The 19,907-nt window shown below is 34.2% G+C and overlaps 1 protein-coding gene across 3 annotated transcripts in view; it reads left to right on the top strand.

Annotated features, from left to right (window-relative positions):
* LOC101890934 (low-density lipoprotein receptor-related protein 2) overlaps window positions 1–19,907 on the top strand; it is a 481,392-nt gene that overhangs the window by 112,736 nt on the left and 348,749 nt on the right. For 2 of the 3 annotated variants that reach the window (XM_059120925.1, XM_059120924.1), the window contains exon 2: window positions 6,092–7,058. In XM_059120925.1, the coding sequence (XP_058976908.1) occupies window positions 6,599–7,058 (460 nt within the window). In that variant the 5' untranslated portion in view covers window positions 6,092–6,598. Of the gene's footprint in view, window positions 1–5,817; window positions 5,861–6,091; window positions 7,059–19,907 lie in introns of those variants that run through there. The other variant, XM_059120926.1, reaches the window with a different exon arrangement.

Here is a 19,907-nt window from a genome sequence, read left to right as displayed (position 1 = left end):
CCCAAAAATTCTTTAAAAAATCCACGCACGGAGTCGTCCTAAAGTCCCTCTAAAATTCATTAAAAAATCCACGCTTGGAGTCGTTCTAAAGTCCCCCAAAAATTCTTTGAAAAATGCACACCTGGAGTCGTTCTAAAGTCCCCCAAAAATTCTTTGAAAAATGCATGCCTGGAGTCGCCCTCAAGTCCCCCAAAAATTCTTTGAAAAATGCACGCCTGGAGTCGCCCTCAAGTCCCTCGAAAATTCTTTAAAAAATCCACGCCTGGAGTCGTCCTAAAGTTCCTCAAAAATTCATTAAAAATTCCATGCCTGGAGTCGTCCTAAAGTCCCTCAAAAATTCATTAAAAAATCCACGCGTGGAGTCGTCCAAAAGTCCCTAAAAAATTCATTAAAAAATCCACGCCTGGAGTCGTCCAAAAGTCCCTCAAAAATTCATTAAAAAATCCACGCCTGAAGTCGTCCAAAAGTCCCTCAACAATTCATTTAAAAATCCACGCCTGGAGTCGTCCAAAAGTCCCTCAAAAATGCACTAAAAAATCCAGGGGCGGAGTCGTCCTAAAGTCTCTCAAAAATTCATTTAAAAATCCACGCCTGGAGTCGTCCTAAAGTCCCTCAAAAAGTCATTAAAAAATCCACGCCTGGAGTCGTCCAAAAGTCCCTCAAAAATTCATTAAAAAATCCACGACTGGAGTCGTCCTAAAGTCCCTCAAAAATTCATTAATAACTCCACGCCTGGAGTCGTCCAAAAGTCCCTCGAAAATTCATTAAAAAATCCACACCTGGAGTCGTCCAAAAGTCCCTCAATAATTCATTAAAAAAATCCACGCCTGGAGTCGTCCAAAAGTCCCTCACAAATTTACTAAAAAATCCACGCCTGGAGTCGTCCAAAAGTCCCTCAAAAATTCATTAAAAAATCCACGCCTGGAGTCGTCCAAAAGTCCCTCAAAAATTCATTAAAAAATCCACGCCTGGAGTCGTCCTAAAGTCCCTCAAAAATTCATTAAAAAATCCACGCCTGATGTCGTTCTAAAGTCCCTCAAAAAATTCATTAAAAAATTCACGACTGGAGTCGTCCTAAAGTCCCTCAAAAATCCATTAAAAATCCACACCTGGGTTTTTTTTCTATGGAAAACAATTTAGTTCTGGAGGACTACGTTTTTTTCTATAGAAAAAATTTTTTCGGTCCTGTTGGACACATAATTTTTTCTATAGAAAAAATTCGGTCCTGGCAGATACATGGTTTTTCCATAAAAAAAAATCGTTCCTGGCGGACCCCGGGTCTTGTTAATTTTTTCCAATATCCCAATATTTTCTTGTTCTACAATTTCCCCACAAATTTTGAATTCCTACCAAATACATTTAATCTATCACACTCGTTCTCCCCCACTTTCACATTCCATACCCGTCGTTTGTGGAGCTCAGCACTTTGTTGTCATTAGTCCATAGTACACCCAACTTACCATACCTGTATCTCACAGAGCGTGAAAGGGGGAGGCGGATATACAAATCTTTTGTTATTTTGATTTTATGTGTATCGCATCGAGAATATCTTGGCATCCGTGAAAGTATCTGTAATTTTCTTCACAATAGGTTGTTGGTTGGTCGGTCGCTGGTATAGTCGACTGGTTTTGTGCTGTCAACAGCCATCCAACCAGACATAAAGGTAGGCACCTTACCACCTCCAACGAAACGAAAATCTGTTAAGAAAGCTGCTTTTGTGTGCAAATTTTCCACATCCAAGAGTTTTGTTATGTATCACTTGCCAGGTTTCTTTGCCTTTTCGATTTGGCAAATGCCGTGCAAAAGACAGACCCATATTGGAGATTTATCTAATATGGACTATTTCGGTTGTTTTGGCTACAAAAAAAAAGCAAAGAAGGAGAGATTTGGTATCAATGAGGTTTCGTTACAATACACTCTCACACTGATACTCGCGCACACACATAGACACCCATTGGGCATACCAGTACCTACCTGCCAAGAATATGGGTTAATAATGCATTATTTACCTGTGTATCATAGATTTTCTTATTTTTCTGCTGTCGAAGATGAAGAAGAAAACTCAATAATGTTGTTGGTGTTACTGTTGTTGTTGATTTTAATAGTCTAAAGTAGAAAATTGAGTGGAAAAGCATAGACATGCAAAAGGGTTGCTTCTCTTCTGTTTTTCCACTCTCTCTCCCTCTCCCAAATGAGTCCCGCATAGAATTACACGGAAGATCCATTAATGTAATGCTCTCGGTAAAGAGGGAAAAACATGAGTCCGTTTTCCAACGTCCGTCCTCCAACCGGTGTCGGAGTGAGTGAGTCAGTCAGTTAGTAAGTAAATCTAGTGTCAGCCAGTGACAAGGGTTGTCAGTCTGTCTTTTCGATTTTAAATTTAATCGAATTTAAAGACGAAGGAAATATTCGATTTTGGAGAAAGAAAGAAAGAAGAAACAAAATGTTGTGAAATTTAATGGAGTAAGCTATAAATTTATTAATGTGTTTGTTTGTGAGAATCCTCTTTGGAGGAGAACAAAAAGGGTGAATTTCCTAAAAAAGTGAAATAAAATTTAATGTTATTTTCGGAGAATGTAGGCGATAAAACGGCTTTTTGGAATATTAAAGAAATTTGTTAACCAAGTAGTGCCCTTATAACAAGGAATATTTAAAATAGATTAATGCTCTTTAAATTTCGTGTAATTTTTATGAAATGAAAGTGACGACTGGTTTCTCTGTGTAAGAAATGCCAGATATGGATCCATAAAAGATCTAATGGTAATAAACCAACAAGTGTGTGTTTTTTTATTCGTCATGTGTTGCAGAACCCAGGTGATAATATTTGGAGTTTTATTTAAAATCAAGTAAAAACGCCTAAGATTTAGGACGCGGGGTGATATTTTACAACCTCCACCATGTGAAAACTGAACTTATTGTCTATTCGGGTATATTAAAAAATTCCTAAAATTAGGATGTCTCGTTATGACGATATGAGGATTATACCGGATATATTTACTTAGAACTCAATGAATATCAAGAATATTTGTGTTGTTACAAATGATATGGAGAAGTTTATACAAACTTCAATATATGCATTAAGAAAATTTAAATTAGCTAAATTTAGGTGAGAAAAAAAAACTGCAAAAAATTAAAACGCCATTATTGAATGAAAGCAAAAAGTGTCGGAAATAGCGGAAATAGAAATTTTAGAATAAGTTTAGATTTGTTCGAATTGGTCACCTTTGGCACAACTTATGACCTTCAAACGGGCAATGAAACCGTCATATGTTGTCCGAATGTTGATCTGCGGTATTTTGGCCCATTCCCGGCGAAGCGCTTGTTTGTGGTGATCGACACTTTGGTATTTTTAGTGTCAACCTTGCTTTCAAAAATACTGCAGACACAATAGTTCAACAGTTGGTATCCGGAGATTTTGGTGGCCATTATGCGCTAGAAATGAAGCGCGGAACCTTATTTTGTAACCATTCTTGGGTGGGGCGTGCTGAGTGCGATGGTGCTGAGTTCTGTTGGAATGTCCACGGTCTGCGACCAAAATGTTTGCGTGCCCAAGGCTTTAATACACCCTCCATAATATTTTCGCGATAATATTCGGCATTATTCTGATGTAGTTGTGACCAGCGAGACACAAAAGAAGTATTTATTTATAACCAATACATTTAGATATAACAAATTGTAAAGAATCACTGTCCTGTTTCGCAAGTTGTAACAGATAAAGGTATTGAAAATTATGTTCCTTTGTGGGTGAGGTACCAGAAGGGGTTGATAGATATATATCATCTTCTCAACAGACCTTGTACTAGAAAAGTGTTTGTATGTGTGTGAAATTTGAAGAGAATCGGGTGTTTATTTTGATTTCTTTGAGCGTTCAAAATCTTGAACCCTATGTGAGGGAGGTATCAGAAGAAATAATCCCATCTCTACCATATTTCTAACAGATCTTGTGTTAATGGAAATATTGAGATGTACCAAGCCTGAATGAAATCGGATGATAATTTCTTGTCTTATGAGCTTCATGGATATTCAAAATTTTGAGCCTTTGTGGGGGAGGTACCAGAAGGAGTAGACCGATATATTCCATTTTATAAGAATTATAATTATTCAAAACTAGCTGTCACGGTCCGCGTTGCCGGTCCGTACTTTTAGTCTTTAATGCATATTTTTTTAAAGCATATTAAATCACAGATCTGACTTATGTAGACCCGACCTACCACTGATGCAAATATTAGTATTTGCAAAGTTGGAGCAAAATCGGATTATCCTTTCTCTTTCTACGCAGTAAAATATGTTCTTTGAAAATTTTGACGTTTTATGGATCGAAGAAGTGGACCGATATTGCCCATTTCCGAACTCGATCTAAGTTTGATAATAATATTACGATGTACCAAGTTTGGACCAATTCGGATACTTCTTTCGAGAGTTATCGTGCGACCAGCCAGACAGACAGACGGACGGACGGACATAGTTAAATCTACTCCAAATGTTCTGAAACGGATTTGGTTCAATGAGTGACGTTTTGGCTGTATCAAATGATATATACCCTCTCTAGCCATATGACTGATGTTATGATAATAACAACAGTGCGAATGTTCGAAGTCTGGGAAATTCCGAACTGAAACAAGTAAAAAAGTAGTAAGTTCGGCCGGGCCGAACTTTGAATACGCTCCACCATTTGGAATGAATTAGGAAATTTTCAAAAAAAAAAAAAATAAATAAATAAAATCCATAAAAATCTTAAAATGCCGAATATCGGAAGATGCCGATATATGGGGGATATCGTGGGCCTATATAGACAATTCAATTTCTGGGGGTAAAGTACTCACAAAGAACTCCTTGTGTAGAATTTCAGACAATTCAGACAATGGGGGATATACGATATCGTGAACCGATATAGCCCATCTTCGAACTTGACCTGCCCGTTTGACCTGAATTCGTTTTGACTGTAGCGTGATTACAACAGATGGTCGGACAGGGCTAAATCGTCTTAAAATTTTACGCTAATATATTCTTGATTCTTTGTTGGGTCTAAAATTTTTATTTCGATTAGTTACAAACGGAATGACGAACTTAATATATCTTCCATAATATGCATGGTGGAGGGTATATAAATGGAAAGTCTTGTATAAAGGAAGTCAAATTTTCCACGGTAGGAAGGGAGAGTTTTTCCAAAATGATCCTGATATCAAAAAGTTTTCATTATTATGACTGAGGAGGAGCTACTTTTATCAAGTTGCATGGCTTTGTTAAGATAATGGCTTGGTAATCCGATTTGTAGTGAGTATTTTTGCTGGGTATTCGACTTTTTTCAGATCATTGTCAGGATACGTTCATGGCTTGGCATGCTTCCGATGTAACAGTATCACCTATTTAGAAAACACATATTAAAAAGTTGAATTGAGAGGTTATATTGCCCAAAATTTATGTTGGGCGCCATGTCCGTCTGTAGTTATGCTACTCCTACAAGATTTCCTATTCAGAGTATTCCAATTTAGTAACCCCAACAAATTCTTTAAAATTGTTATTTTAACTCATTCACCGGCGAGGTATTCCAATATTTACCACGCGATTCCTGTAGTTCCCCTCCAGCTCTATCCCTTTCTTTATGTTTGGTTTTCTATTCTGTCTGGCCTTGTTATTTATTCATAATTCTATTTTCCACATAAATCTTTTAGTTATTAATCAAAACTTGTTTTTTTCTCTGTTCTTTTCATTACAGATTCTTTGCACGTTACAAACAATGAATATACAGCTAACATGAATTTCCGGTTCCTGGCTGGTACAAAAGACAACAAAAATAAAAACATAAACTATGTGTATAAAAATAAAGAACTACAAAGCAAACTGGCAGAACTTGCAACTGGTAGAATCGTTTGAAAAATAAAGCGGCAATAAAACTCACACACACACGCATGCAACCAAAAGAAATTAATAACCATGGAACTAAATATTTAAAAAAAATATTAAAAAAAAATTTCTTAAATATTTACATTTCTTGCCTTTGGATTTAAAAATTTAAAATCTTTCTGGGTTTAATATCACAGTTATTTATTTTTTTTTTTCTTTCTTCTCCATTTTTTTCTTCTTCATCCAGAAAGTGCAATTTCTCATCAAATGAAATAGTAATAATAATAAAAAAGAAGAGAGAAAAGTGAAAAATCAGTGCTATTCACATCAAAAAAGCAAAAAAGAAAAATCCCCCCCCAAAAAAGCAAAGAAAAATCTAGTGAATCAAAATTGCAAGAAAATTCAAATATTTGTGCAAAATTTAATAAAAGATCGTGAGAAGAAGCAGCAGAAGAGGAAAAAATCAAAGTTGATTGTTTTCCACTTTTGGTTTTCACCCCACCCCACTTCCCTGGGTATCTATGTGTGAAAACTCCAGCTGGCTACGTGTTTAAAGTTAAACATTTTCTTTTTCGTTTATCAAATTTACTTTTTTTATTTTATTTTGGAATTTTTTTTTGTTGGCTGTGGAAAAAAGAAGAAAATCATAAAAAATCAGAGAGAAATAAACGAAAAGAAAACGGCGTGAAAATTCATTAAAACGCCATTTGCGTCTTTTTTGAAGAGAGCGCGCGAATTGCATTGTTAACCAGCCATGGATCCGCCTATTGGCAATGGATACCGGCTGCCAACAAGCTTGAAATTAGCGCCATCAACCACGGCCACACCAGAAGCAACAACAACAACAATGTGCAATACAACAAAATGCCACCGCAAACGAAATGTTGTTTCCGGCAGTAGAAATAATCAAACAGTGTCATCAGCAGCCAATAAACCCCGCTCCAGGAGTCACAATGCCCACGCCCACACCCAAACCCACCAACTTAAGGCAGCCAAAGGTTTTACAGGAAAACAAACGCCATCAATTGTCCCCCGCGCCACGACAATGACTCGAATGCGGCATCAAGTCGGTAGTCTTAGTTTTGTCCTGACATTGATGGCCGTTGTTATTTTAAATAATTTCGGTTGTCTCATCAGTCCAACAGCAACGACACAAGTATACGCAGCTGCATCCGCCCATCGTGAAAATACGCGCATTCTACCATTACAATCAGGTGAGTTGGAAAAATGTTTTCTTCTTTTTATTCTGCATTTCTAGTTTTTCTGTCCTATTCTGGAATATATTTTTTTTATTTCGAGCATAAAATGGCAAAGTTTTCCAGAAAAACGCCATGATAATGGCCACTTTTATTGCATTTTGCAATGGCGTTAGGGGCTAGTGAATGATGGTAATTGCCAACAAAGTTAAAAAGAGAAGCTCAAGACATTTTGTATCTAGAAAGTTGTACTTTTTTCTTCTTGTTGTTGTTTTTTTTTTTTGTTCTTGTGTAAAAGTGTCACATATGTTACTGTTTGACAGTTATGGCACCATTATTCTTGACTATTATGCTACTCCTACTGTCGTTAACATATTTTCTTAACTTTGTTTCCAATTTCATTCGGAAGGGAGGTTCGAGAAGGCAAAATTTCCAAGAGCAAAGTATATTTACTCGATTTCGAATGTTATCGTTTTATTTCAAAATTGCTTAAGTAGAGACTATTTTTATCCTTAGCAGAGGCCATATATATATACAATTTTGTAGGGCCAAAAAGGTCCCTATCCACAAGCGGTTTTAAATCCCAGATTTTTTTTGGGTTTCATCATATTAGCAGTCCATCTAGCCATATCCCACGAAATCTATATAAACAAGTAAAATAGTATTAGTCGGTTCTTTCCAACAGATGTATAACCTCAGCCTAAGACGGATATAAATAAAAAAACCTTTTAAAAATCCCAAAATTTTTGGGAAAATATTTAAAAAATCCAAGTTTCAAGTTCTCCCGAAAATTTTGTGAAAATAAATAAAAAATCCACGTTTAATATTCTCCCAAACATTTTTAATAAATAATTAAAAAAAATCCAAGTTTAAAGCTCTCCCGAAAATTTAGGGAAAATGTTTAAAAAAATCCACTTTTAAAAGCCTCTGAATATTCTTTAAAAAAATTTTAAAAAACTCCACTTTTAAAGGCTTCTGAATATTCTTTATTTTTTTTAAAAAAAATACACGTTTATAAGTGTCCGAATATTTAAAAAAATATATTTTTTAAAAATCCACTTTTATAGGCCGCCGAAGATTCTTTAAAAATATTTAAAAAATCCATGTTTATAAAACTCCGAATATTTTTTTTAAATATTTAAAAAATCCAGGTTTATATGCCTCCGAATAATTTTTAATAAATATTTAAAAACAAAAAAATTAAATATTTAAAAAATCCACGTTTATAGTTCTCCCGAAAATTTTGGAAAAGGCCTCCGAATGCTCTTCAAAATATTTAAAAAATCCGCGTTTATAGTTCTCCCGAAAATTTTGGAAAAGGCCTCCGATTACTCTTTAAAAATGTTTAAAAAATCCAAGTTTATAGGCCTCCGAATGTTCTTTAAAAAAATATTTGAAAAATCTTTGTTTATAGGCCTCCGAATATTTAAAAATCCACGTTTATAGGCCTCCGAATATTCTTCAAAAAATATTTTAAAAATCCACGTTTATAGTCCTCCGAATATTCTTAAAAAAATATTTAAAAAATCCACGTTTATAGTCCTCCGAATATTCTTAAAAAAATATTTAAAAAATCCACGTTTATAGTCCTCCGAATATTTTTTAAAAAATATTTTAAAAATCCACGTTTATAGGCCTCCGAATATTTTTTAAAAAATATTTTAAAAATCCACGTTTATAGGCCTCCGAATATTTTTTAAAAAATATTTTAAAAATCCACGTTTATTGGCCTCCGAATATTTTTTAAAAAATATTTTAAAAATCCACGTTTATAGGCCTCCGAATATTTTTTAAAAAATATTTTAAAAATCCACGTTTATAGGCCTCCGAATATTTTTTAAAAAATATTTTAAAAATCCACGTTTATTGGCCTCCGAATATTTTTTAAAAAATATTTTAAAAATCCACGTTTATAGGCCTCCGAATATTTTTTAAAAAATATTTTAAAAATCCACGTTTATAGGCCTCCGAATATTTTTAAAAAATATTTTAAAAATCCACGTTTATAGGCCTCCGAATATTTTTTAAAAAATATTTTAAAAATCCACGTTTATAGTCCTCCGAATATTTTTTAAAAAATATTTTAAAAATCCACGTTTATAGGCCTCCGAATATTTTTTAAAAAATATTTTAAAAATCCACGTTTATAGGCCTCCGAATATTTTTTAAAAAATATTTTAAAAATCCACGTTTATAGGCCTCCGAATATTTTTTAAAAAATATTTTAAAAATCCACGTTTATAGGCCTCCGAATATTTTTTAAAAAATATTTTAAAAATCCACGTTTATAGGCCTCCGAATATTTTTTAAAAAATATTTTAAAAATCCACGTTTATAGGCCTCCGAATATTTTTTAAAAAATATTTTAAAAATCCACGTTTATAGGCCTCCGAATATTTTTAAAAAATATTTTAAAAATCCACGTTTATTGGCCTCCGAATATTTTTTAAAAAATATTTTAAAAATCCACGTTTATAGGCCTCCGAATATTTTTTAAAAAATATTTTAAAAATCCACGTTTATAGGCCTCCGAATATTTTTTAAAAAATATTTTAAAAATCCACGTTTATAGGCCTCCGAATATTTTTTAAAAAATATTTTAAAAATCCACGTTTATTGGCCTCCGAATATTTTTTAAAAAATATTTAAAAAATCCACGTTTATAGGCCTCCGAATATTTTTTAAAAAATATTTTAAAAATCCACGTTTATAGGCCTCCGAATATTTTTTAAAAAATATTTAAAAAATCCACGTTTATAGGCCTCTGAATATTTTTTAAAAAATATTTAAAAAATCCACGTTTATAGGCCTCGGGGTATTCTTTAAAAAATATTTTAAAAATCCACGTTTGTAGTTCTTCAGAAAATTTTGGAAAAATATTTTAAAAATCCACGTTTATAGTTCTCCAGAAAATTTTGGAAAAATATTTTAAAAATCCACGTTTATAGTTCTCCAGCAAATTTTGGAAAAAATATTTTAAAAGTCCACGTTTATAGTTCTCTAGAAAATTTTGGGAAAATATTTTAAGAAATCCACGTTTATAGTTCTTCCAAAAGGTTTGGAAAAATATTTAAAAATCAACGTTTGTAGGCATCTGAATATTTTTTTTTTAAATATTTAAAAATCCACTTTAAAGGCCTCTTAATATTTTTTAAAAATATTTTAAAAATCCACATTTAAAGGTATCTGAATATTCTTCAAAAATATTTAAAAATCCACTTTAAAGCCCTCTTAATATTTTTTAAAAATATTTTAAAAATCCACATTGAAAGGTGTCTGAATATTCTTCAAAAATATTTAAAAAGTCCACGTTGATATCCGCTTTAAAGGCCTCTGAATATTCTTTAAAAATATTTTAAAAATCCACGTTTATAGTTCTTCCAAAAAGTTTGGAAAAATATTTAAAAAGCCACGTTTATAGGCGTCTGAATATTTGATAAAAAATTTTTAAAAAATCCTTTTTAAAGTCCTCTGAATATTTATTAAAAATATTTTAAAAAGTTCATGTCTAAAGGTCTCTGAATATTCTTCAAAATTATTTAAAAAATGAACGTTTAAAGGCCTCCGATTATTTTTAAAAAAATCCACGCTTGTAGAACTCAGAAATTTCATTTTAACAAATATTTAAAAAATGAAACCGTAATATTTTCTCCCCATCCAAAATTAATAATTTTTCATAAATTTAATTTATTTTCACCATAAAATATCCTTTTTTAAAGATAGTATTTTTTATACAATAATTCACAATACCGCTGACCTCTGCAATTGGCCACTAGCCAATTACATTTCGCGCACACATAACGATTCTAATTGAATTTACCATACAAACGCACGCACGCCCCACACACACACAGTCACATTCACTCATTCATGACGCCTTCATTCATTTCCTCCTTTAATTGCATAATTATCCTTAATTTTCAAGCATGTTTCATTTAGTTTTGTTAGTTCTCAACTTAAATTGTAATAAAGCTCTGTTTACCGCTGTCAATCAGTCTGCCCGTCTGTCTGTCCATCCATCGCACCAGCTGCAAGGACATCAACCAGCAACAAATTTGTTTAATGCTACAACAAATAAATGATTGATTGTCATTTGGGAAGGCTGGGTTTTTTTTGCTGTTACCGCCTAACATTTGCAATGCTAATTGCATTTGCTGCGGAATGGAATGAAATGACGCTGCGGCGTATGAATTGCCAGCAAGACCACATTGTATAAAAAAGAGGAACTATGTACAAATGTTCAACACACACACACATACACAAAATATAATTAATTAATGGAAAATAAGTGGCTGTAATCAAATGAATTCGTTACGTACATAAAATCCAATCATCATCACCACCACCAGTAGAAGCATCAACAGCAGCATCATCATTGTTGTCGTCGTTGTTGTTGTTGTTGTCCGTTGGAAGAGGTGTTCTTTTCAATTGGAATACCCCAGTGTAATTCCAATTATTTCTTTCTTCTGCACAGCCACCTCTCTATTGCCTAGAATTTACTCATTGCTCGACAATTGAAGTTTATTTATAGGCCCAGCAAACATTTTTATTCGAATTTCATGGTATATCAGATAAAATGTGAGAGGTCTTCATGGGGAAGAAGGGAATTCTGTTTTAAACTTTAACAAATCGGAATTGTTCATTAAGACTTGCAAGAATATGATAAAAATAAAATGATTCTGCCAGAATCTGCCCAAAAAAGTAGACACCTTCCAATAATCTATGTCTGGAAGGGAATTCTATTATAAAAGAAGTAAAAAAAAACAACATTATATTCGGCCGGGCCGAACTTTTAATACCCTTAAAGGAAACATTAGAACCCATTATGACCCACAAATACCAGTTTTCAGACAAATTCGTGGGAAAATGTGGCAAAAATCATAAAAATAGCGAATATCGGGAGGTTCCGCTATATGGGGATATACAAAAACGTGAACCTATAAATACAATGTATCACCACCAGAGCTAGATCCCATTAAGACCAAGACCACAAATACCAAGTTTTAGACAAATCCGCGAAAAAATGTGTCAAAAATCATCAAAATAGCGAATATCGGGAGGTACCGCTTTATGGGGCTACACAAAAACATGGACCTATACATACAATGTTTCGCCAAACGAACTAGAACCTATTATGACCAACAAATACCAATTTTTAGACAAATCCGTGAAAAAATGTGGCAAAAATCATCAAAATACCGAATAACGGGAGGTATCGTTATATGGGGGCTATACCAAAACGTGGACCTATACATACAATGTTTCGCCACACGAACCTATTATAACATACAAATTCCAATTTTTAGGCAGATCCGCAAAAAAATGTGGCAATGACGTTCTACGTCAAATAATTTGGGCTGTATCGTGATTTCAACAGGCTGACAGACATCGATGACATCGACAGACGGACATCGTTGAATCGACTTAGAATTGGGGTCTACGATGAATATTTAGGGATGTTACAAACGGAATGACAAAGTTAATATACCCTCCTTTCGGATGTGGAGGGTATAACAAGTAAACAAAGGCGAAACCACAAGCTTCTATTCTGACCCTGTTAAATTTTCTGAGGGTCGAGCCATAATTGCGACCTGAGTGATTACAAATTAATTCGGCGGGACCAATAGACCAATATGGTGAGATAAAAAAACTGCAAAGTCAAATGCCATGTTTTTCTATTTTTTTTTTTTTTTTTTTTTTTTTTTTTTTTTTTTTGAAGAAAAGCAAAAAATGTCGGAAATTTTAGAATAAGTTTAGATTTGTTCGAATTGGTCACCTTTGGCGCGAAATATAGCCTTCAAAAGACCAATGAAACCCTCACACGCTGCCCGAATATTGCTCTGCTGTATTTTTGCCCATTCCCGGCGAAGCGCTTGTTTGAGGTGATCGACACTTTGGCATTTTTGTTAGTGCCAACCATGCTTTTCAAAATGCTCCAGACACAACGGATTGGTATTTGGAGATTTTGGTGACCATTGTGCGCTGAAAATGAAGTGAGGAACCTCATTTTGTAACAATTCTTGGGTGGCGCGTGCTGAGTGCGATGATGCTGAGTCCTGTTGAAATGTCCAAGGTCTGCGGTAAAAAGGCAAAATGTTCGCGTGCCCAAGGCTTTAATACACCCTCCAGAATATTCTCGCAATTATGTTTGACATTTATTCTGATCCACTGTCGATTAATACGAGCGGAGAGCGACCATCGGCTGTTATGGCGGCCCACACCATCACCATGGCCGGCGCTTGAGTTCTGGTGGCCAACCGAAGGTGCACATTTTCAGCTGGCCTCTTTGGCAAGGAAAACCCGATCATTTTGTTTGTTTACAAACTGCTGGACAACGAAAGTTTTCTTATCGGGCAGAGAAAACCAAATTCAACACTTTCGGCCAAGCAAAGCAACTCCTTAGCTCTTTTGAGTCTATTTTCTTTCTGTTGCGGTGTAAGTTTTTGCACTTTGTGGAATGTCAATGGCTTTACCCGAGCTAATTTTTCAATATGTGCCGAATGGAATATTTCGATATGTTCAGCTCATGAACCATTTTTCGGCCACTGCGACGCGAGTTTCGATTAAGTCGCCTTTTTTACTTTTCGAACAATTTCTGCTAATGTTGCTGTTTTCTTCCGTCCACTTCCTTGACTTCGGGCTACGCTACCAGTATCACGGTAACGAGCGATGATACGAGACACAAAAGATTTATTCACATTTAAATGCTGGAGTGCTCTAACGATAGCCACTTGTGGTTTTCCAGCCAAATACAAAGAAATCACACTATCACGCTTGAATTCCATCACGAAAAACTGTTTTTTTTGGAATATTCCCATCAAAATGCTTTTGTACGCTTGTAAACAATATAATGAGCTGTGACTGGAATAATTTTAACAGCTGTCAGACTGGCTTAGTAATGACAGCAGTCTGAAATTGGTTGCAGTTTTTTTTTAGATCACCCATAGTGGAATCTTCTATTAATTATATTATTTTTTCCCATACAGACCTTCCACTAAAATTTCATTAAAATTTATTCTCAAAACCGAAAACCCCTCCTTTTTATTCTCATTTCCTCTATTTTGTACTGAAATTGTTCACTGGGTTTTATCGCCCCGACACAGCAAGACATCCATCTATCTTTCAATCGTTTTGTAATGTTAAATGTAAATGTTAAACGACAGATCTGAAAGGTAATAGAAATAATTAATCAAATTGAAAACATGACTGGATAATGACCCTTTTTGTCAGGTGACGGCGAACGGAGATGGGGGTATATAACAACAACAGGGGGAAAATACAAAATAAAGCATGGAAGAAATCGGAGAACATGAAGTAAATGAAATGACACGAAAGACAAAATCTGGCAATTAATTATAATATTGGCCATGGACATTTATGACATGATGTCCAGATGTCAACGCTTTAAATTAACTTAAATGTTGTGACAGAGACCAAAAAAAAAAACAAAAAAAATAAAATAAATAAATAAAGAAAAAATGACGTAATGAAGCTGTTTATTTATTGACTTTTGTGAAGGCATTAAAAGGGGTAAACACCCAGAACTCTTTTTAATTGTCGGTTTCTGATGAGAAAAAGAAAACGAAATAGATGAAAAAGGGTCATGGGGGAAATGGGGAGAAAACCTCATTCCCAGTGGGCACCGGAGGATATTTTTTTGACACTTAAAGCTTGATCACAGCGAGACAGCAGATTTAGTTTAGAGAAAAAACTGTAACCTAGAGACAACAAATTGTTTATAGGTAGTACTCAGAAAACGTTAAAAAAATCTTCTCTTCTTTATAGAGAACAAGGTTAAAGGTCATATATCTGTAGGAAATCTTTTGTCTATCAAGGAAGCTGGCTGAACTGTAGACAGGCTGACAAGAATAAATTATTTCTGTTCACAATAGGTTTTTCATGTACAAAAGACTTGGGTCGCAGGTCTATAGAATACATATATCAGTTTTTTTGTTTGAAAAGGATCTGTAAAGGATATTCCATCTATAGAAGGACCTGTAAGATGTATTCTCTCTATAGATAGACCTTCTGTCTGTAGAAGAATCCTGAAAAGTTTTCATTTAAAAGAGACCTGTAAGAGGTCGTTTGTCCAAAGAGAAGACATGTGAAGGTTATCTGCTTGCGGAAAACCTGCAGCTTATAGAAGCCGTCTATACATTTCATTTCAGCAGAAAACCGGCAGATAAAACAAAAAACTTTTGAAATCGTGAAAAATGTCTTCTGTCTATAAACCTCATGAAGATGGTCTTTCGTCCCCAGAACGCTGCTAAATTTGTTTTAATAATCTGTAAGAGGTACTGCCCCTAAATGACCTAAAAAATCGTTAGTCTGTAGAAGACCCACAGAACAACTCAGTCTGTAAAATATCTTCAGTTTATAGGATTCTGTAATAGAAATTTCTCAATAGAAGACCCGAAAAACAATAAATATTCTTCGAAAAATTGTTAGTTCTTATGACCTCCAGATTTAACAAAAAGTCAGTCCTTGGGCCCTCCAGATTTTTCTAACTATGTCTATCGAAAAGGAAGATTCAGAACCAAAAATTATTTTTTCAAAAAAATCAGACCCGGTATATTTACTAGGGACATTATAGTCTTAGTGAGCCATTAAGTCCCAGAGAGGACGAAGTTTTAGTCCCCGAGGGGACAATGGTTTTTTTTTTTTGTAATAACGTAAAAACATTTTGTCTAACTTATTTTTTCTTTAGAAAAAAAAAAAAACTCTACCCTGAGAGACTTCGGATTTCTTCTACAGAAAACAACTCAGCCCCAAAAACATATGTTCGGAAGGATACTGATATTTTTCTATAGAAAAACATTGGGAACTAATGGGACAATATATTTTTTCCATAGAAAAACCTCCGTTTCTGGGTTCAAAATCTATTCTAGAGAAAAAAACTCGTTCCGGGCGGATCGTCGTATTTTTTCAACAGAAAAAAAATCGATCGGGACGGTTCATTGGTTTTTTTCTTTTTGGTAGAAAAAACCTGCGCCCTGCTTGTTTTTTTTTTCTACAGAAAAACAAAACCGATTTTTCGGATTTTTTTCTATAAAAAAAACCTCGGTCACAGATGTGTTTTTGGATTTTTTTCTTCAGGAAAAAGTAGTTCCCCTATAGAAAAACCTCTGTCCTAGACTTGTCTTCGGATTTTTTTTCTATAGAAAATCCTCGGTCCCAGACGGTTCTTCGGATTTTTTCTACACAAAAAAACTCGGTCCCAGAAGGGTCTTCGGATTTTTTTCTACACAAAAAAACTCGGCCCAAGACAATTCTTCGGTATTTTCGGTATTTCAGCGACATTGATCAACGGAGATGTTTCAAATTTGGTATCTGAAGTTCGTAATGGTGACTTCCGATATTCGGTCTTTTGATGATTTTATCGACATTATTTATTTTTTTTTAATTTGGTGCTTAAAGTTCGTGATGGATACTACAGCCTATGACAGAAAATTGTCAGTGCAGGTCTACGTCTTCGTATAGCCCCAATATAACGGTACCTCCCCATATTCGGTATTTTGATGATTTTAGCTACATTATAAACAGGTCCACGTCGTCGTATAGACCCTAAGATACGGCTATATTCGGTATTTTTAAGATTTTAACAGAATTTTTAACGGATTTTATTTTTTTTTTTTTTAATTGCCAAATTTGTACCAAATTGTGGAGGGTATTCAAAGTTCGGCGAAGACTTTTTTATAGGAAAAAAAAAACAACAAAATGTATTTTCTCTATAAAATATCTTAGCTCTGTATCAATGAGGATCTTCGTGACAGAGTTTTTTAATAAGAAACTCACTTCTGTGAAACGTTTCAAAACATGCACTGGGATGAGAATTCAAAATACCTATCGATTTTAAAACACTGTTCACAATTTCAATAACCCGTTATCATATGTAATTTATTAATATTTATCAAAAAAAAAAAAAAAAAAAACTCGTATAAATAATAATTAGCATTTAAATTGAATTTTTTTTGAGACACTCATAAATTTCAAAACAAGAAGTGGGTACATACGAAACCTCAAGTTACAGCTGCGCCCCAGTGCACAAGAACCCAAATATTTAGCCTAAATAATTTGATGACCAAAACCAGTCATCGTCATATGCTGGTGCAAAGCGTATGCGTTTAATACAAACAACTAACTTAGCAATTTCTGTATGTGAACCTGCTTTATAACCGCTGGCTGCCACTACTTTTAATCAATAGTAGGTAACCATAAAATGCCATAAATTCTTTTTCTAGAAAATATTTTAAGTTTTTTTGTTGTAATGTTTTTTTTTTTTTTGGTATTTTGCAAAGTGCATTGTGTCACTTGGAAAACGTCACAGCCAAAGAATTCTAAAAAGAGAGACAAACAAATGCCACTCGACAATAACTGACAACATACCTAAATATCTACCTACCGACTATTATACTAATCACAAACAACAACAGTACAATAACAATAATAACAACCTATGGATACAAGTACTGTTGAGTTTTAAGTTGTTGTTGTTGTTGCTTTTTTTGTTTATTATTTGCTATATATGTATCTGCTACTATAATTCAACAATAGCAGCAGCAGCAACATCATCAGCATCAGCCATAGCCGTAATAACAACAATTGCCGCAAAAAAAGTAGCAGTCAAAGCGACGAACTACAAAAACAAAAAGCAACAACAATATCAACAACAACACGAAACTGACTAAATAAAAACCTGAAATATGGATGCCAAGTAAAGTCGTTTGCCTGAAACGGTGATCACCGTACCAGGCACCAAACAGCGATCGTATGAAATCACACACAACCAGTGCTATATACAGAGGGGGTACATACAAACTACAGGGTATACACACACAAACATCTACTGATCCACCAAGTAGAAAACAGCCATACAAAAGCATCAAAACAATCATCATCAGTGTGGTTGTTGTTGTCTTTTATTTGTTGTGTTCCTACGGTTGTATGTTTGTACTCCAACGTAGATCAACTAAATCCAACAGCAACAACAACAATTGTCTCTTAGTACGGCTTTGCAAATTGTATAAAAAAGCAACAACAACAGCAATATTACATGTAACGATCACAGTTTTTTTTTTTTTTTTTTTTTTTTTTTTTTTGAAAAAAAAAGAGAAGAAAACAAAACAAACATAATGACAAGTCACACAACGTGCAAGAGGCCACTTTAGAGAGCCAAAGAGCAAAGAGGAGAGAAAAACACCGGCATTTTAATTTTATTTTACTTTTTTTTGTAGTGGAACCTCCACTCCTTAAAACCTCCAACGAGTCATGAGAAAGCAGAATTTAATTTAAAAACAAAACACACACGTTGGAACTGAAGGTAGGGTTGCCATTTGAAAAGAATTTAAAATAAAAAACCCCATAACCCACATGGACTCTACAGAAAAATTTCAACGTCTCCCATGGGAGGAATATTTTTTTTTATAGAAAAAAATCCTGGGCCCCAACGGGACTGATTTTTTTAATAGAAAAACTTCGAGGTTCTCTTGGGAAAAACTTTTTTTCTATAGATAAAATCCGACGTCTGGGGTTCAGACTTTTTTCTATAGAAAAAATCCGATCAGGACAGAGTTTTTTCTATACAAAAAAATCAATCACCTCTGTATCCCAGTACAGACTTTTTACTATAGAAAAAATCGGATTTACATCAGGACAGAGTTTTTTCTATAGAAAAAAATCAAACGCCTCACATGGGCAGAGTTTTTTTTATAGAAAAAAATCCAGCGTCCTATTAGGACAGACTTTTTTCTATAGAAAAATCCAACGTCCCCCTGGTACGGAGTTTTTTCTATAGAAAAAAATGCGACGTCCCAACGGGACAGAGTTTTTTCTATAGAAAAAAAATGCGACGTCCCAACGGGACAGAGTTTTTTCTATAGAAAAAAATGCGACGTCCCAACGGGACAGAGTTTTTTCTATAGAAAAAATCCAAAATCCCACTGGGACAGAGTTTTCTTATAGACAAAAATCCGCCGTCACTATTTAGTACTATATAGTACTTTTGGTTTAATATTTCAATCTCAGATACCAACAAAGATCTCAATATCAAATGTCGGGATTCCAACTCTATCCCATTACCCAATACCCAATTTAGTACCCCTTTGTACTTTTCGAACATTTATAGTACACATTTTAAAAACCACCTCCATATCTCAATTACAGACACCAGCAGAGACTTTAATATCACATTTAGTACTTTTCGTACAATTATGTACCATAACATATCCGAAACTACCTCGTTATCTCAATTACAGACACCAGCAGAGACTTCAATATCAAATTTCAGGATTGCCACTCTATTTTTCCCCAATACCAAATTCTGTACAATTTAGTACTTTTCTACAATTATAGCACACATTTCCGAAAATACCTCCTTATCTTAATTACAGATACCAGTACACCCCTGAATATCATAGATCAGAAATTCACTCCATTCCTTCGTCCAATACCAAATTTAGTACCATTCAGTATAGTTCGTACACTTAGTACACATTTCCGAAACACCTTCATATCTCAATTCCAGACACCAGCAATGACCGACAATATTCAATTTCAAGATTCTAACCCTATTCCTTCACACAATACCAAATTTGGTACCATTTTGTACTTTTCGTACATCTATAGTACCCAAATCACAATTCCCGATACCAACAGTCATCTACGTATCAAATTTTAGAGTTTTTTCTCTATATCTTCATCCACTACCGAATATTGTACCTTTCAGTACTTTTCGTACAATTATGGTACACATTTCCGAAACCATCTTCATATGTTCAGGCTACGTATGAACGGCGACATTAAAGTTAACATTTTTAAGACATTTCCAATACAGCCTCCATATCTCAATTCTATACACCAGAAAAGACC

This window comes from Musca domestica, unplaced genomic scaffold (genome assembly GCF_030504385.1).
Source record: "Musca domestica strain aabys unplaced genomic scaffold, Musca_domestica.polishedcontigs.V.1.1 18, whole genome shotgun sequence".
NCBI classification, from domain to species: domain Eukaryota; kingdom Metazoa; phylum Arthropoda; class Insecta; order Diptera; family Muscidae; genus Musca; species Musca domestica.
Note: the sequence above shows the minus strand (reverse complement) of the source record. Positions and strands in the feature narration are given on the sequence as shown.